General features: G+C 39.3%; 1 protein-coding gene across 1 annotated transcript in view; it reads right to left on the bottom strand.

The window, feature by feature from the left end:
- Nucleotides 1-18176, bottom strand: part of armh3 (armadillo like helical domain containing 3) — a 43886-nt gene extending 25710 nt beyond the window's left edge. Inside the window, exons 1-21 of the mRNA XM_056280242.1 lie at nucleotides 18077-18176; nucleotides 16670-16779; nucleotides 16524-16580; nucleotides 14877-15023; nucleotides 14431-14538; nucleotides 14231-14323; nucleotides 14046-14120; nucleotides 13829-13915; nucleotides 13549-13605; nucleotides 13372-13415; nucleotides 12787-12847; nucleotides 12180-12226; nucleotides 9843-9918; nucleotides 8643-8736; nucleotides 6605-6706; nucleotides 6060-6118; nucleotides 5872-5937; nucleotides 2301-2370; nucleotides 2063-2123; nucleotides 1869-1957; nucleotides 370-452 (exon numbers count right to left, since the gene is read on the bottom strand). Of these exons, the coding sequence (XP_056136217.1) occupies nucleotides 370-452; nucleotides 1869-1957; nucleotides 2063-2123; nucleotides 2301-2370; nucleotides 5872-5937; nucleotides 6060-6118; nucleotides 6605-6706; nucleotides 8643-8736; nucleotides 9843-9918; nucleotides 12180-12226; nucleotides 12787-12847; nucleotides 13372-13415; nucleotides 13549-13605; nucleotides 13829-13915; nucleotides 14046-14120; nucleotides 14231-14323; nucleotides 14431-14538; nucleotides 14877-15023; nucleotides 16524-16580; nucleotides 16670-16771 (1578 nt within the window). The 5' untranslated portion in view covers nucleotides 16772-16779; nucleotides 18077-18176. The remainder of the gene's footprint in view (nucleotides 1-369; nucleotides 453-1868; nucleotides 1958-2062; nucleotides 2124-2300; nucleotides 2371-5871; nucleotides 5938-6059; nucleotides 6119-6604; nucleotides 6707-8642; nucleotides 8737-9842; nucleotides 9919-12179; nucleotides 12227-12786; nucleotides 12848-13371; nucleotides 13416-13548; nucleotides 13606-13828; nucleotides 13916-14045; nucleotides 14121-14230; nucleotides 14324-14430; nucleotides 14539-14876; nucleotides 15024-16523; nucleotides 16581-16669; nucleotides 16780-18076) is intronic.
- Between the last annotated feature and the right edge of the window lie 318 nt (nucleotides 18177-18494).

The following is an 18494-nucleotide window of genomic DNA, read 5'->3' as shown; positions in this document are numbered from 1 at the left end:
GTTGAGAGCACCTCTAACAGAGACCAGCCCAAAAGTCAGATCAAAATATGAGCTCAAAAAAAAAAAAGCTCAAAGAGGAAAATCAAATTAATTCTCTCTGCTCTCCCCCAATTTTAAAATAGGGAGAACCCTTTATATTTCTGACCAAGTAGTCTTTTCTGAGATGATGATCAAAAAGGAGGAGCCCAACTACATTTGTGGGTTTAGAAATAGAGATAGCCTGCAAGAAGCGCCTGCCGTCTACTCCACCCATCAGATTAGACATGCATCAGACAAGACTGTTCATTGTCTGTATGCTCTGTGCTTGTCTGTGCAAACTTTGTGTGTGTGTGGGGGGGGGGAGTGAGTGAGTGAGTGAAAGAGTCTCACCAATAAAGCCAGGTGAAAGATGTTGTGCTTGGCCAGCAATGTGGTTTCATTTGACAGCAAGAACTTCAGCAGGTTGATGAGGGCTGAGCAGAGGGAGATGTGTGCACATTAATGCAATAATCTAGAGTGTTGATAGCTCACAACCAACTAAAGCATAATGCAACATCCCGTTTCCCTCAGTGTGTGTTGTTATTAAAGAAAGATAATGGATATGTGCAGGGAACCATTTCAATACCAAATCCAGTTTTAAAGTAAATCTTAGGCGTGTGGATGCAAGATCTTTAACAAGCTTCACCAGCAGCTGGCACACACACAAAATCACAATGAAGAGACAAACAAATTAATCTATTGCTTTTATTAGCTGAGTCTATTATCTCCATTAGTCTCACATCTCTCCATTCTTACTTCATGCTATGCCATTGTCACCACTGAAAAGAGAGTGCCATTAAGGGAACTTATGTCATTCCAGGGATCAGTATCCTGATAAGGAGTGCGATTAGAAGAATTAGTATTCTAACGAGACACACTCAGATGGGTCATTACAGCCTGAATTGATATCTTGTTGTGTTTTGACCAGGCGGAAAAAAGGCTAACACAAGAGATTCCTGCATTCTTTTGGGAAGCATTACCCATTCTCAATGGCACAATACAAAACAAAAAAAAAGTAAAACAACGGAGCCAGTAAGCCGAAGAAAATTGGCTGTCACAGCATCTAAAGGGTATACACGTAATTACAATTTTGTTTGAAGAATAAAAGGAAGGAATTCATAAATATTCTTTCAGGGGGCTAACATAGGGGGAATTCAATAAAATGCCATGTTTCTAAGATGCACTGAAACTATCCAAGGGTTCACTTTGCCACTCACATTCTATTGCACCCATTTCACAAGCAAATCTTCATACTCATTGCAGTAAGGTGGTAGTTTCAGCAGATCATATAAAACAGAATATCTATTGCAAATATTCACTGACTGAAAGCACTGTGCAATTATTTTACCCTAAGAAAAGAGAGGGACAAATATTAGGAGGATTGCTGGGATCAAGGGTAAAAAAAAATTGCTCTGCTCCCGCTGCTGTTCTATACCATGAACACATTTGGGGAGAAAATTACTGTGTTCTTTCACAGGGTTGGAGAGGCAACACAAGTTCCCAAGCACAGAAGTAAATATACAGACATGGACATCACTTACACATAAAAGGCACACAGAAATGCACAAACAAATAGCTTAAAATGATCCACTGCAACTGATGAGCCCTGAACAACACATCAACAATTTATATGTTTGAGCTCGGAGTTCTTGTTCAGACAAACTCATAATTTATAACCATACACTGTTCAAAGACAAATATAGTGTCTCTACTAGGTGAGCTTTGTAGCTCTTACACAGAGTGGGGAAAATATAAGACATAGAGAGAGAAAGAGAGACAGACAGACAGACAGACAGAATTCTCTGAAGTGAGAAAGAATGGGCGAAACAGAAAGACTGAGACATCGTTACCTGACCACAGCTCCCTCCAGGTGTAGTGTAACCTGATTCTGCACTTTTTCTGGTAGCAGATGAGTTTATGGATAATCTGTACACAGCGCCTGCACAAGTAGAAGCACACACACAAATACAATTGTGGCGACATAGCTTGATGAATGGACAGGCGTAGGAAATTGGGAATGTAATGTACACAAGTCTGTCCTTACAAGTATAAATCCATAGGAAAATCCTTCATCATATGAGTGATTATGAACTCCACCATCAGATCTAGAAAAAGAGGGGTTACAAGCACAAATGAGGAAAGAGAGGAAATTTAAAAAAAAAAACATTCAGATACGAACACTGAGCATAAAAATCCCCCCCCCCCAAAAAAAACAACTTGTACGACAAAATCCTTCTGTTTTTGAGTGCATTTGTTGCAATGTATTCACAGGTCTGTCATACCTAGAACTGCACACACCAGTGGCCGTGAGGGAATGTTCTTATCCACCATTTTCTTCCTATGCCTCATGGGCTATAACACACATATGACGGGAGGTTACTTATCAGCACACATATGGCAACATATATATTATGATAGATGTAGGAAAAAACTTTAATACATAGCAGTACAAGCTTGTTTCGTGCGTCGCGCACTCATCAGCTGCCAATGGCATTGCCAGCTGAGTAATATTCCGCTCGTCATTTGTTGAACACTTTTATCAACACCATTGGCGGTTCCTGAAAAAAAACTATATACTATATATCTATATATATCTATATATCTACATATATTGGGGTTTTTTTTCAGGATTGACTCAAATCTACCAATGATTTGGTAGATTTGAATCCATAATTCTGCTTGTCAATTGGTTTATCATCCAGATTTAGAAAGAAGAAAGCTCTCAATCTCGGCTATTCGACAAAGAACATACCAGCACCGATGCAGAGAGACTACCTGAAGTGCCTTATTTCAAAAACCGAGAAGTTCATAAAAGCGGTAAGATGGAGAGCTTTCTTCTTTCTAAATCCAGACGATAAACCAATTGACAAGCAGAATTATGGATTCAAATCTACCAAATCACCGCCGTCCATCTTCAAATTAGAACCCCTCGAAGATGGTATGCTTGAAATGATTAAAAACATCAAATTTAAACCACCAATTAAAACATTCCAGAAGAAATTGCACAATGATTCAAAAAAGATAAAAGTGGATGATATGCTCCTCATTGCAGCCGACAAACCCACTAACTTTTACAAATTAAAACCTGAGCAATATGGTAATCTACTAGAAAATAATGTCACAAAATCATACAAGAGGGCCGCAGAGATCGCCGAAAGAGAATTAATGATAAAAGACAAAAAAAAAAAATCGCCTCAGACCTAAAGTTAGACAACCACATTGATGTCACTGCCTGGAACCAAGCCTTTATCAACCTGAAGGGCCACAATCCGAACTTTTTAAACAAGCCAACATGCAGACTTATCAACGCCACCAAACCGGAAATTGGAAAGATACGTAAAAAAAAATCATCGAAAACATGAATGATCAAATCTTGAAAGAAGTCCCCTTAAACCAATGGAAAAACACAGACCAAGTATCATAATGCTTTAAGAACACAGATGACACGAAGAACTGCAAATTTATATGTTTTGATATCTGCGAGTTCTAATAATAATAATAATAACAATAATAAATCAATCTTATATAGCGCTTTTCTAACTCTCAAAGTCGCTTTACAATAAACGGGGTGAAACAAGACAACAGATAAACATAACACAAACATACAGGGGTGGATGGGAAGGGGGTGCTACGAGAGGGAGAAGCGGCAGCTACACATGATGCCAGCAGTACTCTCTGACTTAAACAGATCTGCAAGTTCTACCCCTCCATAAGCCAAGAGTTACTATCCAAAGCCACTGATTTTGCCGCAAAACACACAGTGATATCCAAGCAAGACAGAGATACTATATACCAGACGAAGGAATCACGTTTGTACTGCAATGGAAACCCATGGCAGAAAAAAAGGTAATGGCAAATTTGATGTAACCATGGGCAGCTTTGATGGGGCAGAAACGTGTGAACTAATTGGTATATATTTGTTATCTCAATTACAAGACCTAGACATCAATGTCAGACTCTATAGGGATGATAGGCTAACAATTGTAGCAAAACACCAAGAGAGGTCAAGCAAATTAAGAAATCTATATGCAAAATATTCTCAAATAACGGGCTAAAAATCACAATTAAAGCAAACAAAAAAACAAATTGACTTTCTGGACATCTCAATGGACCTTAGGAATGGCACATACAAGCCTAACATTAAGCCCAACAACATGCTGCAGTATGTCCATAGAGAAAGCAACCACCCACCCTCCATCTTGAAGAACATCCCAGAAAGCATTAATAGAAGACTCTCAAAATTATCACCAAATGAGTCCATCTTCAATGAAGCTACACGCCTATACGAAGATGCATTACAAAAGAGCGGCTACAATTTTAAGCTCAAATACAACCCACCATTAAATACTGACTGCCAGCAAATCAACAAACGCAGCAGAAGACGAAACATCACCTGGTACAACCCACCCTACAGTGATACCGTGGCCACAAACATCGGTAAGCACTTTTTTTAACTTGTGGATAAGTGCTTCACCTCGGACTACCAACTGAAGAAGATATTCAATAAGAACACCATCAAAATTAGTTACAGCTGCATGCCTAACATTCAACAAATAATATCGTCCCACAACACAAGAATCATGAACAAATCAATCACACATCACAAATGGACACCCCCCAACTGCAACTGCTGTGTGAACGACTCGTGCCTCATCAAAAGAAAATGCCAGACGAAAGGAGTTATCTACCAAGCACCATACGGTGATGAGAAATGACAACGGCAAAATAGATAAATACGTTGGTCTAACAGAGGGAACATTCAAAAAGAGGTTTAATGCACATATGTTTAGCTTTAGAAACAACCGTTTAAAGAATTTAACATCTTTAAGCCATTACATTTGATCAGTGGTGGACAGAAACATTAATTATTCAACCACCTGGAAAATCCTCTCAAAAAACAAAGCATATTCAACCAGTCGTAAAATGTGCAATCTATGTTTAACTGAAAAGTATTTCATCATTTGTAAACCAGAAATGTCCACATTGAATAACAGGAATGAATTGGCCAGCAGTTGCAGACATAGATTTAAGCACCTATTTTGTAATTATAAATAAATCATGCCAAAAGACAAGGACCATTAACCTTGTATGCAACCTACACCCCTCCCCCACCCCCACCCCACTGGACAGTTAGCGATCACATGTTTTTGAGTTTTTGAATGTAGGTACCTCCCCCTTCCCCACTGGATGTTGTGCACGTGATGTGCATAACAAGGCAGTTAATAAGTTATGTTCTTTCCCATGTAGCTTTATTGACAGCTGATGATTGCTTATGGCATGAAACAGGCTTGTGCTGTCTATTAAAGAATTTACTTGAATTACTGGATTATATATATATATAGTGTAACGTGCATGGATAAGAAGACACGCTGGCCGGCGGGTCTGACCCTTTAGTCGAGCGGTTAGCGATGTCTCCTGCGGTGTGGGTGACATGGGTTCGCTTCCCGGCCGCGGCAGTTCCTGTGGTTGCGTTGTCCCCGAATTCGCTACATTGGTGTCAGAAGTGGGATGGAGCGACCGTAAAGCCATCGGAAGCGTATGCGCCCTGAGGCATGAAGGAGCTGATATGCTTAAGCGCGGGGACGTGCTTCCCGAAGGAGGTGGGTAGTGTAACGTGCATGGATAAGAAGACATGCTGGCCGCTGACCGGCGGGTCTGACCCTCTAGTCGAGCGGTTAGCGATGTCTCCTGCGGTGCGGGCGACACGGGTTCGCTTCCCGACCGCGGCAGTTCCTGTGGTTGCGTTGTCCCCCGAATTCGCTACAATATATATATATATATGTGTGTGTGTGTGTGTGTGTGCACACACACACACAAATATATGCCTTCTCCCTCACACACTAAGACACTCACCATTCTGTGGAGATTGACTCTAAAATTCATGTTGTCGTCATGAAGAAAGGCATCAGCGTACTGGTCCTGTTGCACAGGCAGACATCAGCAACAACAACAATAACATTAAAATTAAAACAGGGAATGAAAGTCGAAAAGTGGAGGGTTTCCTAAGTGTAGCCGTGTGTGACACTTTTAGACCCTTTTACCTCGGCTATGCAGGTGAGGATGATGAGACACAGTCTGGCACTGTTGAGTCTGTGTTCATCTGCAAACAGAAAAATTAGTGTTTTCATCCCCCCATAAGTCTCCAGATGAGCTAGTTGAATGTATTAATAGAGGAAGGAGAATAATAAAAATATTACATTAATTCTATCGGGGGAAAATGGTAGAGGTGAAGGGGAAGACGATGGATGCTTTTTTTTGCCTTTGATCCACGTTGCAACTATGACGCAGCATTTTGGGATGGTGACAGAGAAGAGGGTGGGAGGGTGAAGGCATATTGAATGATAGATAGATAGATAGATAGATAGATAGATAGATAGATAGATAGATAGATAGATAGATAGATAGATAGATAGATAGATAGATAGATAGATAGATAGATAGATAGATAGATAGATAGATAGATAGATAGATAGATAGATAGATAGATAGATAGATAGATAGATAGATAGATAGATAGATAGATAGATAGATAGATAGATAGGGTTACAGGGACAAAGAGGACGGAAACAAGATGGAGTTTGATTACCTTTGGTGTCTTGCATGACAATAGAGGCATATTTCAGGAAGGTGATGAGCAGATTGCTCGTCTGCAGGTTGGGATCCAGAGGCAGTTCTGGTTGGTTCATCACTACACAAGGCAACAGATAAACCAACACAAAATTAACACAACCAAATCCCAAAAATCAATAATGAAATCATTATTCTGTCTTCAACAAAATTGTCATCAAGACAGAAAGAATCAAATAATTTTCTCTAAAGAAAAACAGAAATTATTGAAAAGAAAACCTATTTTTGTTTATGCAAAAGTAAAGAAAGACAATATGTTCAAATGAGGTAAGTTCAGCAACACACTGACATCTAAGCAGTCAATTACAATGTGCCTTAACAATGATATTCCCAAAATCTAACGCTACTTTTTTAAAGCCACTCTTTAATTCCATCCATCCATTATCCGAACCGCTTATCCTGCTCTCAGGGTCGCAGGGATGCTGGAGCTTATCCCAGCAATCATTGGGCGGCAGGCGGGGAGACACCCTGGGCAGGCCACCAGGCTATCACACAGGGCTCTCTCTCTCTCTCTCTCACACAGACACACACACACATTCATACCTAGGGGCAATTTAGTATGGCCGATTCACTAATATTATCTTTTATTGTACTTATATATGAAGTATGTGACTAATAAACCTTTGAATCTTGAATCTAATGCAAATTGAACAAGTCAGCATTCTTAAGAGTGGGTGGGGGTGGGGTAGCAGTGTTCATTTAAACTAGCGACAGCATAAGTAACATCACTGAGAAAAGTGATGTCTTCATCTCATTGCTGTGCTATAGCTAGCCATGTTTTCCACACAAGCATTTTGGTTCACTTAAAATCGTGGCTTAGTGACACCTGCTTGTTTCATGGATAAAAGATGAACCAATTTGGGCTTTTTTGAACCCACCTTCACCATTTTTCATTTACTTCCTCCCTCCTTAGATGCCCTTTGGTGCAGTATTAAAGTATATATTGCATTAGAAGGAAGTGTACACCCGTAAGGGGGGTTAGGTTTACAATGAGTGGGAGACATTATATTCACGAACTGTGTTGTGTTTTGGTGTGTGTGTGTGTGTGTGTGTGTTTGTGTGTCTGAGGACGCCCTTCAGAGTAGAAGGCCTACGGAGGAACAGAGCCTCCCATAACAGGGTCTGCTGAAGGCTCTGAGTGAAAGATTTATCTCTGTTCAGTGCTATGGTTTAATATTTTATACAGTAAATGGCTTTTACATTTAAAGCATTGGAATGAATCAGCCAGAGTTAGAAACATGCGCCTTTTAACAGTTACAGTTTGCATGCATGCCATATAGCACCTGGCTTGGAATATAACAACAGACCACCTCCACAGTACCCCACACACAACCCCGACCCATTCACCTGTAGGAAAACGCTGAAGTGATAGCGCACGCTCAGCTTTCAAATGAGATTAGCATACGCATGGATTTGTGTAATCAGAATCAGGATCAGAATACTTTGATTATATAGCTGTAACATTCTGGTGTGACCTGTGCCATTAATCAGGGGACTTGAATATTTTCAACAGATAGCATCAAAGAACTACTAAATATTTCAAAAGAATAGGAGAAATGGTGGTGCATGTGCTAGCGCATGTGTTTGTGTGCCTGCATGCGTGCATGTGTTTGTGTGTGTGTGTGGAAACATGGGGGGAGGGGGGGCTATGAAAGATTAATACAGAATCACAGTAAGGATCAACCATAAAGCTAAGAGGCATAGACCCATAATGCCAAAAGCTTGAGTGAAAAGCTTGTTCTATTTGTTGCTCTTTTAAATGCTTGAGAAAGAAGGGGATCTAGACTGTTCTTAGGGTGGATAGGTTGTTCTGAAAATGGTTCTCACATTCTATAAGCGCTCTTGCAACGGAGAGGCGGCCTGTTTGCAGGTAAATCGAAAGTACAAACACCTGAGAACCCACTGTATTTTGTATGGCTGACCACCCATTGCCCTCCCTTGTAAACCCTGGTATCAGCTGTATCAACACAAATACATTTATCCAAGAACTAACTTACTGTCCAGAGAGGGTGGGGTTGTGCCCAGTGGCGTTGTGGGAGTGGTGGGGATAGGGGTGTTGGGGGTGTTCGCCATGTCAATCTCTGGATGGCTCTGATGAGTGAACAATAAGTATACAAATTAAGATATAGAAGTCATCGATTTAATACGCTTTTGTTTTTCCTCTGCATCCCTTGCCATTCTGAGAGAAACAACAATAGTGAGGAACAAGAAGTGAGGTTGGAGGGCTGATGTTTTTTTCCTAGTCCCAGGTCTGGGTAAGACACAGCTGGGATCGGTCAGTCAGTCAGAGCATTCTATCCAAAAACCACCACCTGGCATTTCTCCTTACTTTAACCTCTTCAGGAAAGATGCCTAAACTTAACCTTGGAACAATCAAAAGTGCATGTAAGCAGGTCTTGCCGAGACCGAGGACAAAAAACATATCACATGCAGTGCAAAGCAAATACATCAAATTAACAATGAGGGGAAAAAAGCAACTTGATTGACAACAACATGGTCAACAACATATTTCCCATTTCACAACAAGGGAAAAATTAATTTCAAATGCCACATTACATTCATGATAGTTGTACTAACTTGCAGTGAAAAACAGAATTCCCAAACTCTCTAGATATCCATAGATAACAAGCGTAGAGAAAAGTCATCTCTCCAACCAACTCTTTAACAAAAGCACGGTGAGGGAGAGTTTTAATCTTAATTCTTTTTCCATCCATTGTCAAATCCCTTTCCAATCTTTCCTTAGTTGTATCCATCACTATCAGACATCAGAGATGCCCAATCTGATAGCACGCTGCAGAATAGGAAGTGTTCGTGTTGTGCCATTTTTTTTTTTCACAGCAGAGGGCAGAGAAAGCACTGGGAATTTTTTTCATCCAAATCGAAAGGTACAACTTCATTCAATAACTAACCCCATTAAGGGTTTCAATGCTTTATTGGGCTTTAAAAAGGCCTACATAATCTTGTTTGTGAGCACAAAAAATTCGCATCAAATAAATTCCAAGGGCTATTTCTGTGCAGCTTCGTTTTTGGCAACCATGACATTATGAAGGGCTCTACTTCTCCACAGTGGAACTTAGTTAAAGAAGCAGCATAGCATACACTGGGCCCTACCTACAAAAAATTCAATTCATTTACAGCAGAAGTGGCCACAGGTGAAGACGTGGAAGGACAGCAGAAAGCAAGTAGTATTTTCTGACCTGTGCTAACACAGTGATGAAGTTGCGGTTGAGGTGCACGGCCTCATACAGTGCCAGGAGAATCGCCTCATTGGTCCTGAAAATCAAAGGAAGATCAGAGGTCAAAGCTACCTTATCAGACAAAGAAAGAGAGTGGTCCAGTTTTGAGTACTAAAACCTGAGAGTTTTGTATTTTTGAGACACAGGTTCCATCGTCTCTCCAACTCTTTTTGGGAAAAATTAAAATATGACCTGTAGGCAACACAACCTTACACAAGATTTGGATGTTTTGGTAATCAAATGATAAACCTTGATTTTTGAGATTTTTTAACACTAGAACGACCGGGATTTCACTCCTACCTAAAACAACCATGGGCGGTCAGAATTAGTCAGTTTTTAAACTCTATTCTGTCAAGCTAAATACCCAATTGAAATATTAATGCACTGCATATGTTAGTATGTCTGTTGGGGAATGACGACACCAAAATTAACATTTTAACAACTATAATACTATTTTTAAACAATTTAAACTTCTAGTAGAAATGGTCAAACTTGAATAGCAAAATTGCAAAAGTGAAAATACTACATGAAAAACAAAATGGAAAACACATATTGCTAATCCAACAAACATAACAAGGCCTATAAAATGTGAAATGTAAAAAAAGAACTGAAAATAGATATTGAAACAGTACCAAACAACGAGCGGAACTTAAAAACTACTAGAACGACAAAACGTTATATTCTGTCAAGATAAATACCCAATTGCGATATTAATGCATTACATATGTTAGTATGTCTGTTAGGAAATGACTGACACCAAAATTAATATTTTAACAACTTTACAACCTTAATACTATTTTTCAAACAATTTAAAATGGCCGCTGTCCAACGCCTGTAAATACTGCAATGCTCCGGTGGTAGTCATGGTGCACCTGAAATGGCGTCTGTAACCAGATGATGTTGGCAATAATCAAAAATCAAGTTCAGACTATTACTCTGCACGGGAGAACGCTAGTGTGTTTCTAGGACAGAGCAATGAATTTCGCGAAGGAAATGGCACAACCAACACACTTCATAAATAGTGACATGACGTGCAAATTACGTGCGGTCATTTTGACTGGTCATGGTCATTTTTGGTATATCTTATGATAACTTCTTTTTTGTGCAATTGATCTAAAACTCATTTTAATGCAAATATATACCATTTTAGGTGTATTTAGGGAGCGGCAGGTCTGTATCTTTTTTCCCCCCACGGAGTTATTAAACTTTGCAAATCCAAAACCATCATAATAACTGTCTTGGTCGTTCTATTAAGGAACTCGTAGCATAGAAATGCAAGTTAAAGACAAATGACCATCACACAGAAAAAGTTTTCAGATTAGCCTAATGGAAAGAGTGGTTCAAAAAGTTTATCCATGGTGGTAAACTGTGAAGATTATCACTCGGAACAACATCAAAGCTCTTACGCTTGTGTTGACCACAGACCTTATGTCAGCCATTTAAAGAAAAGGCCATGTATTTTCCACAAAGAGACCGAGATGAACGAACCAACAGCGTAGCTAACTTCTGAGATGGCTGACAAAGCTTTATTCCTGAACCAATGTGACTCTGGACAAGAAAAACTGGCATGAACCGTTAGAATTAAGTGGAACAGCATGCAATTCTTCTGGTGCAAACTATGGGCTAAGTTCAAAGCATAAATCCTTTGGCTCAAACATAGATGAAATAAGATAAAACTGAGCAGGCAGAGTTAATAATTATAGCAATACAAATATTGCAGTTTTCAATCACTGCTGGAACAAAAAACAACAACAAATAACTTTAACAAAAGGCTAAAACTGTTTGGTTAATTAACACATGTATAATCAACACACATGAACATAAATCCCAATGCATGCAAAAAAATGCAGCGCAATGTATCATTAAGGCACCACAATTTGTTCTATCAATAACAAAGTTTTGCAGCTGTAAATCAAAGATGAACTGCAGAGTTCTTTGACACTAGTAGCACTACTGAGCAAAGTGGGTCCCCATACCATCACAAAAACACCAACATCACAGGAGTTTCCTATCCAAGCTGCCGCGTTGAAATCCAGATGTAAACATCGGTGTCTGCTAAATATTAAAAATTAAGATTTTCCAAACAACTCTCAGTGGGGTCTGACAACATACTCAACATCTGCCCAAGTGAGATTATGAACGTAAACAAACCATGTCTGTTTACATGGAAAACTACAGTTCAGCTTTAATTCTATCATATAAAATTAATGATGTTCCATTAGAGAACAACTCACTCAACCCTAATAACTGCAGTGGAGAAATTAAAGCTGATATGCTTTCATATAGTAGTGTACTTACTGTACAGAGAGCTTCTCATCAGCATCAGCTATAAACATACTGCCCACCTATGGACGGGGAAGTCATTACATTATCAGTAGGTACCTTGTTCAAAACAGTAGCCTGCTGCATCAGGTGTCAAATCACACTCCTTATCATGAAGCTAATAAAAATAAGAAATAACTGCATTCTAAAAAAAATCCATTGCAAATATTAAAGTAACAATCTCAAAGATTTTCACTTAAGTAAAAGTCTGCCGAGTTACTATATTTTACCAAACAGGTGACACAATGACGATTCAGCCTATCAGCCACTGACGACAGCCTTTGCATTTCCAATAACACGAAGAAATACAAACGTGTCTGTCATGGCATTCCCGCCAAAAATCCCAAGCTTTGCACAGGAAGTGACATGTTTTACGTCACCCAGCAGCAGTTGGTCCACCAGAAAGGACAGACGGGACAAACACTGTGTCCCATGTTGTGGCAAACAAACTAGTCAGCAGTTGTTTTGATATGGGTTCTGGGAAGTGGGTGCCAAAAAAAGAACACAACCAGAATCTTCGAGACTAATACTTTAAATTCTATTCTCCCACAGAAAGGTGAAGATATGAGCAATAAGATCTTACCATACTACTAAGGGTAGAGAAAAATCCACCCTGGTTCTCCTCCTCTTTGTCTTTATACTGCCTGAAGCAGGGCAGAGAGGGAAGAAGCAACCAAGACAGACAGAACATTACAGGTACACAAAGAGCAAGGAAGAATGATGAGTTGAGGAGAGAGGAATGGACAACAGAGAAACAGAGACACACAGCCATGTTGTCATTTCTAGATAATTTATCTAACATAAGACACTTAATCCAGCAACTAATTTCAGCAGTCATCTTCCCTTTCATGTCACTATTCTTAAAAATGCTTTAAAATGCATACAAGAATAACATGAGCTGAGTCAAATTACTTTGATGTGATTCTGGCTAAGCTGAGAGACAGACAAGACCCCCGTTTTGAAAAGGAATCATAATTTTTAAAAATTGCCTCATCCACAAAACATTACCCAGTGTTAAAGAAAGCTGTCCAGAACATAAATAGCTGCGCTAAAGTAATTTCCTCTAGAAGCATAAAAATAGAGCATTTGTTGTAAAGATCACACCTGAATTGACTAATGCCTGACTAATTTCTTTGGCAAACAGATATTTCAAGTTTCTAGAGCTCACCTGTTATATTCTGTCAAAGCATGGTGAACGACCATGCCCATTCCCTGAAAGACAGAAGATCAAGTATTTCTATGAAACTTTTGATAAGATAGCTGATGTGAAATCCAAGACAAAAGGGAAAGGCCCACCATATATGTATTATTCCCTGATTAACAAAAACAAAAGGTAAGTACTCACATCTAGTGTTGGCTCATCATCCACAATAGAGAGTTTAACAATGTAGGGATTCACAGACTGACAAAAGAAAAAATAAAACTGATTAAGTTAGTAGTAGGTCAGTTTATATTTAAACCTTCCTGCTGTTGGTGGCACATGCAGATGTAAATTTTAACACAACATCTGCTATGTGTAACAAATCTGTGCAACATAAGCATACATGCATAGGCAACAATTGCAAATGTAGAAGTGACCATATTGATTATGCACCCTCACACATTCCCCACATAAACCAACACACCTCATATTTCCTGTAGTTGACCAGTAGAGCCAGCAGGACAACAGCATCATAACCATGCTGCCCTCTGCTGGATACATCTGACAAAATCTGAAGCGAGAAGTAGAGAGTAATGCCAAACCAAGTATCAAACAATGTGGGATTTGAGAAGTAGGGAACTATTACCTGGTAATATTTTCATTTATGATTACATTATGAAAACTGATGTAAAATTGCACACCTGTAGAATGGCTTCAAATATGCTGTTGATCATCACATACTCCAGTATGGTATTCTGGCTAATATTGTCTGTCACCTGAAAACAAATTTGTTTATTTTTGGTATTTGTGATTTAATTGGAATGATGCTTCAGATATTCAGCAAAACTTATCCCATGTAGCTGAGCAGACACCTAATTAGCCTTACCGTCACCAGACAGAGCAGCAGTTTGAGACAGAGGCTCTTCAGACTCTCTGAGCCCTCTCCACAAAGAAGGCTGTCCAAACTTTCCATCAGCTCCTGAGTAGAACAAAAACACACACAAAAATTAGCATTCATAAAAGCAAAATAACACTCAATTTTCTTCTCCATCTCTCCTATCTAATGCGCTCTTTCTAATCTCACACCTTCATCCTAAGCTCAGCCTTGTCAAACCCCATCAGCATGTTGATGATATCAAAGCCAGAGGCTGACTTGTTCTTCTGGTGGACCCCTCGGAAAAGTGCACACAGAGTCTGAGGAGAAAGGGGACAAAAAGAATGGGGGAAAAAAAGAATACACTGGGACACACACATACACATATATATATATATGTATACTCTATGCATACAAGTATACATATAGTATATGTATACAGTTATTGATATCAACTGCATTCTACTTTCACTCTCAACAGAACTACAGCAATGACAGAAAAAAATCTCTGGGAATCAGACCACATACTGTGTGTAGCATGTTTTGATGCCAGATTGGCAATCTCAGATCCATGAATAATTGTAGGAGGCTCTTCTGCTGGTCACACAAGCTGTGTGGCTAAATATCAAACTCTTTGGTTCCCCAAAGTCATGGCTACCTGTAGTGCATTGACCACTTTGATCTGATGCTCCTCCCCTAGAGCCTGAACACAGTGATGGAACAGTGAGTTGATGTTGTCTTGAATCCGCTGGACCTCCTCCCCATCTATGCTTTCCAACTTAGACTCCAGGTACTCCAGGTTCACCTGGGAGAGCAGGTGAATGACAAATGATGGAACGGGGTGAGGATGGAAGGTGAACATGTGTGGTCATGAGAGACTACTCAGAAGGCAGCAACTACTCATTCTTCATACGTAACATGTAGAGGAGAGCAATTGCATCTTAATTTTCAAATGTCTCGTATTTTTTTTCCTTATTTCACTCATACGTTGCTTATACTATTTTATAATTATTACTTAAACATATATTTGTGTTGTGTTGAATTTCATCTATGTGCAAAAAAAAAAAAAAGAACAAAAAAAACACCTAGTCAAAATGCTTGTATATGGCAAACTTAGGCCGGGCATACAAAAGAGGATAAATGGCCTTATTTTAGAACCAATTTGGGGGAGGGAAATTTGATGCTGCTCAGAATCAATTATCTTCTCAGATTATCCTGTTGTATGAGGCATTTACAGATTCAATATTCAGCCTCCAGATCTACTTGCAAGGCAGTCAGGGCTGCCCCAATAATATCCAACATGTTTGATATTTAAGATGGGAAATCCTACACTGTGAGGGGAATGAGGGAGATGAAGCTAACTAGGAAACGGAAATTTTGAATCTCAAAACAACTAAACAAAGGTCTACAGTGCTGTTGTTTTTTGTTTTTCTTGCCCTTTTGTATCTGTCTAAGTCGGAGAGTACTGCTGGCGTCGTGTGTGGCTGCTGCTTCTCCCTCTCGTAGCCACCCCCCCCTTCCCATCCACCCCTGTATGTTCGTGTTATGTTTATCTGTTGTCTTGTTTCACCGTCATTTATTGTAAAGCGACTTTGAGTGTTAGAAAAGCGCTATATAAGTTTAATTTATTATTATCATTATTATTAAAGGTGTTTATAATCGTTTAATTTTTGGAATTGTTTTTAAGCAAAACAAAGCACACTGACAAGTTGAGTCTTACAGTCAACCTCCACATTTGTTTTGTTCCAAAGTCACTTGGATCACAACAGTTTGAGTACTTACCTTCTTTTATATCTAATAATGGCAGTGAGTATAACAAATACTGCATTACCACCAATTGCTGGTTTAAAACAGAACAGTTCTAAGAATCAGTATAATCGTTAAGTGTGAGACGTATCTCATCTTTGCCTAATCATCTGACAAATGAAAGACAAAAAAATGTCAGTGAAATCGCCCTTATGTGTGCGATCTCCCAGGTTTTCAATATCGGTTAGGATACGAAAAAACCTCTTGTGTGTGCCCAGCCTAACTTGAATAACGCAACTAATTCTTATGTTTCCCTTTCCCCCCACTGTAACACACATATTCAGGGATACAAATAATGTTCCAGATTACTGGAACCAGACATTGAAAACTGGAATACCAGAAGATTGACAAAAGGACTAAAAGATATTAAGGCCCTTATGGCAGCCACTGATTACATATCCTATTATGCCATCACATAATAAGAAATCCATTCAGTTCTAGTGCAGCAGATATGGGATGCCCGACTGGGATTTTACACAAGCTGTATTGGGGTTCTTACCTTCATTAGAAACAACTCATCCCAGAACCGAGGATTGTTTTTAGCTGGGTCCTCTTTCTAAGAGAAAGAAACAGACAGCAACTAGCTTATACTTGAACATGCCCTTTTTCTCACTGTACATTCATTCTACCCATCTTGACACTCACTGCAAAGATCTCGTCATACATCAGCACCACTTTCTCCTTCAAGGGCTTTTTCGAGGCTGATGTCCTCCTCAGTAGCCCTGCTTTCTTCTCTATCTGAGACATAGCTAGGTCTGGTGACAGAGTAGACAGACAGACATGGAGAGTGAAAGAAAACATCATAGCCATGTACACTTCATAAAAACAAGCCCTTTGAAAACATAAAAAATAAGTGGCATGAAACTTCCAGGATATCTTGTGATAATCTATTGATTCCTAAAGTTAAAATTCTTTGTTTTGGTTGCCCCTCTCCTCTCCTGCTGCCCTGGCTGACTGAAAGTAGACCTTACAGTTTAAGAATAGACCTGGCATCCATAATGAAACGCCGGCTCAAATTATAGATGCATAATACAAATTTCCCCTCTTCAAAACCTCCAAAACAGCCACACCAAGATAAATGTCACTTTGTTATTGTCATAGACTTGTAACTATCTATCTAGAAGTTAATATAACTATCAAAGCTGAATAAAACCATCTTCCCAACCGAGTGACAGAATTCACTCAGTCAAGTCAATTTTATTTGTATAACCCAATATCACAAATTACAAATTTGCCTCAAGGGGCTTTACAGCAACACAACATCCTGCCCTTAGACCCTCGCTTTGGATAAGGAACAACTCCCTAAAAAAAACCTCAATGCCTGTGAGGATAGTCGAGTTGACTAACAATGATGTCATCATGTAAACAGCTGATTGTGCTTCACTATAAAGTGGTAACCCCAATACCTTGCATTTACAAATACTGTTCACATGCTGCTAATTGGTATGTTCACATATTTGTCACATTCTGATACTCACTAACCTTACCTGAACTAGCTAACCCTGGTCATTAAGTTAGCTAGCATTGCGTAAGTAGCTTTCTCGCCAGAATAAAAAATTTTAAAAAGCGGTCAAAGCAATGATTTAAAATCTTTCCAAAGTCATTAAGTAGCAACTGACATTTGCTAGATTTCAGGACACATGACATGGCTTGGCATGGCATGATATAGGTCACACGGTGGGGTGGTGATCAGACCGCTCGCTAAAGCTATATAGCATTACCTACTATTACTTTAGCCACACAACAAACAGCGCAAAGCATGAATGTAAGTTTTCTCATCTTGAAAAGACCTGACCACTACATAGTATTAAATCAAAATAGCCTTATAATTCTGGATCGCTCGTCTACCCTGTTAGCGTACTTTATTTTGCAAAATTTGGCAAACTGGCTTTGCTAGCTAAAGCTAATAATATTAACATTGCATGCTGTACTAGAAGACGGCTAACGCTACGTTAGCTACCTACGGTTTGTGAAGCTGTTTTCTTTGATATTATTACTGAGCCATATCATTAAGTCAATGGCATAATTCTTCAGAGTTAAGTCTGGCCTTACCCCAATTAAAATATTATCATTTATAACACAATGGCAGGGCATTAATCCTTGTGAAAACTTCGCACCAACAACCAGCTTATCGCTAGTTGCTTAACTGCTGAAACAGCTAGCTGTTCCCACCCCTGTCTTCATGGTCCTAGAGCCAAACAGATTACCAGCAACTACGTTTGCCATCGCAGTTGTAATATTTATTATCTCTTTGGATTCTAGTGGTTTAGTCTAAATTTGTGAGCGTCCCATAATAAATGTATTTTTCTGCATTTTATAGATGCAAACACACCAAGAAACATTCTGATTCACATTATGATACCGATAGATGTTAGTTGACCCTAAGGCAGGAGACCTAATGGAACTTGACTTTATTTTTGATGATGTTGCGATCAGCTTGTCAGTATTCCGCGTATTTATCTGGGATTTC

The sequence above is a fragment of the Lampris incognitus genome, chromosome 5, assembly GCF_029633865.1.
Source record: "Lampris incognitus isolate fLamInc1 chromosome 5, fLamInc1.hap2, whole genome shotgun sequence".
Lineage (NCBI taxonomy): Eukaryota > Metazoa > Chordata > Actinopteri > Lampriformes > Lampridae > Lampris > Lampris incognitus.
The sequence above is the reverse complement of the archived record's forward strand: the minus strand, read 5'-3'. Positions and strand labels throughout refer to the sequence as shown.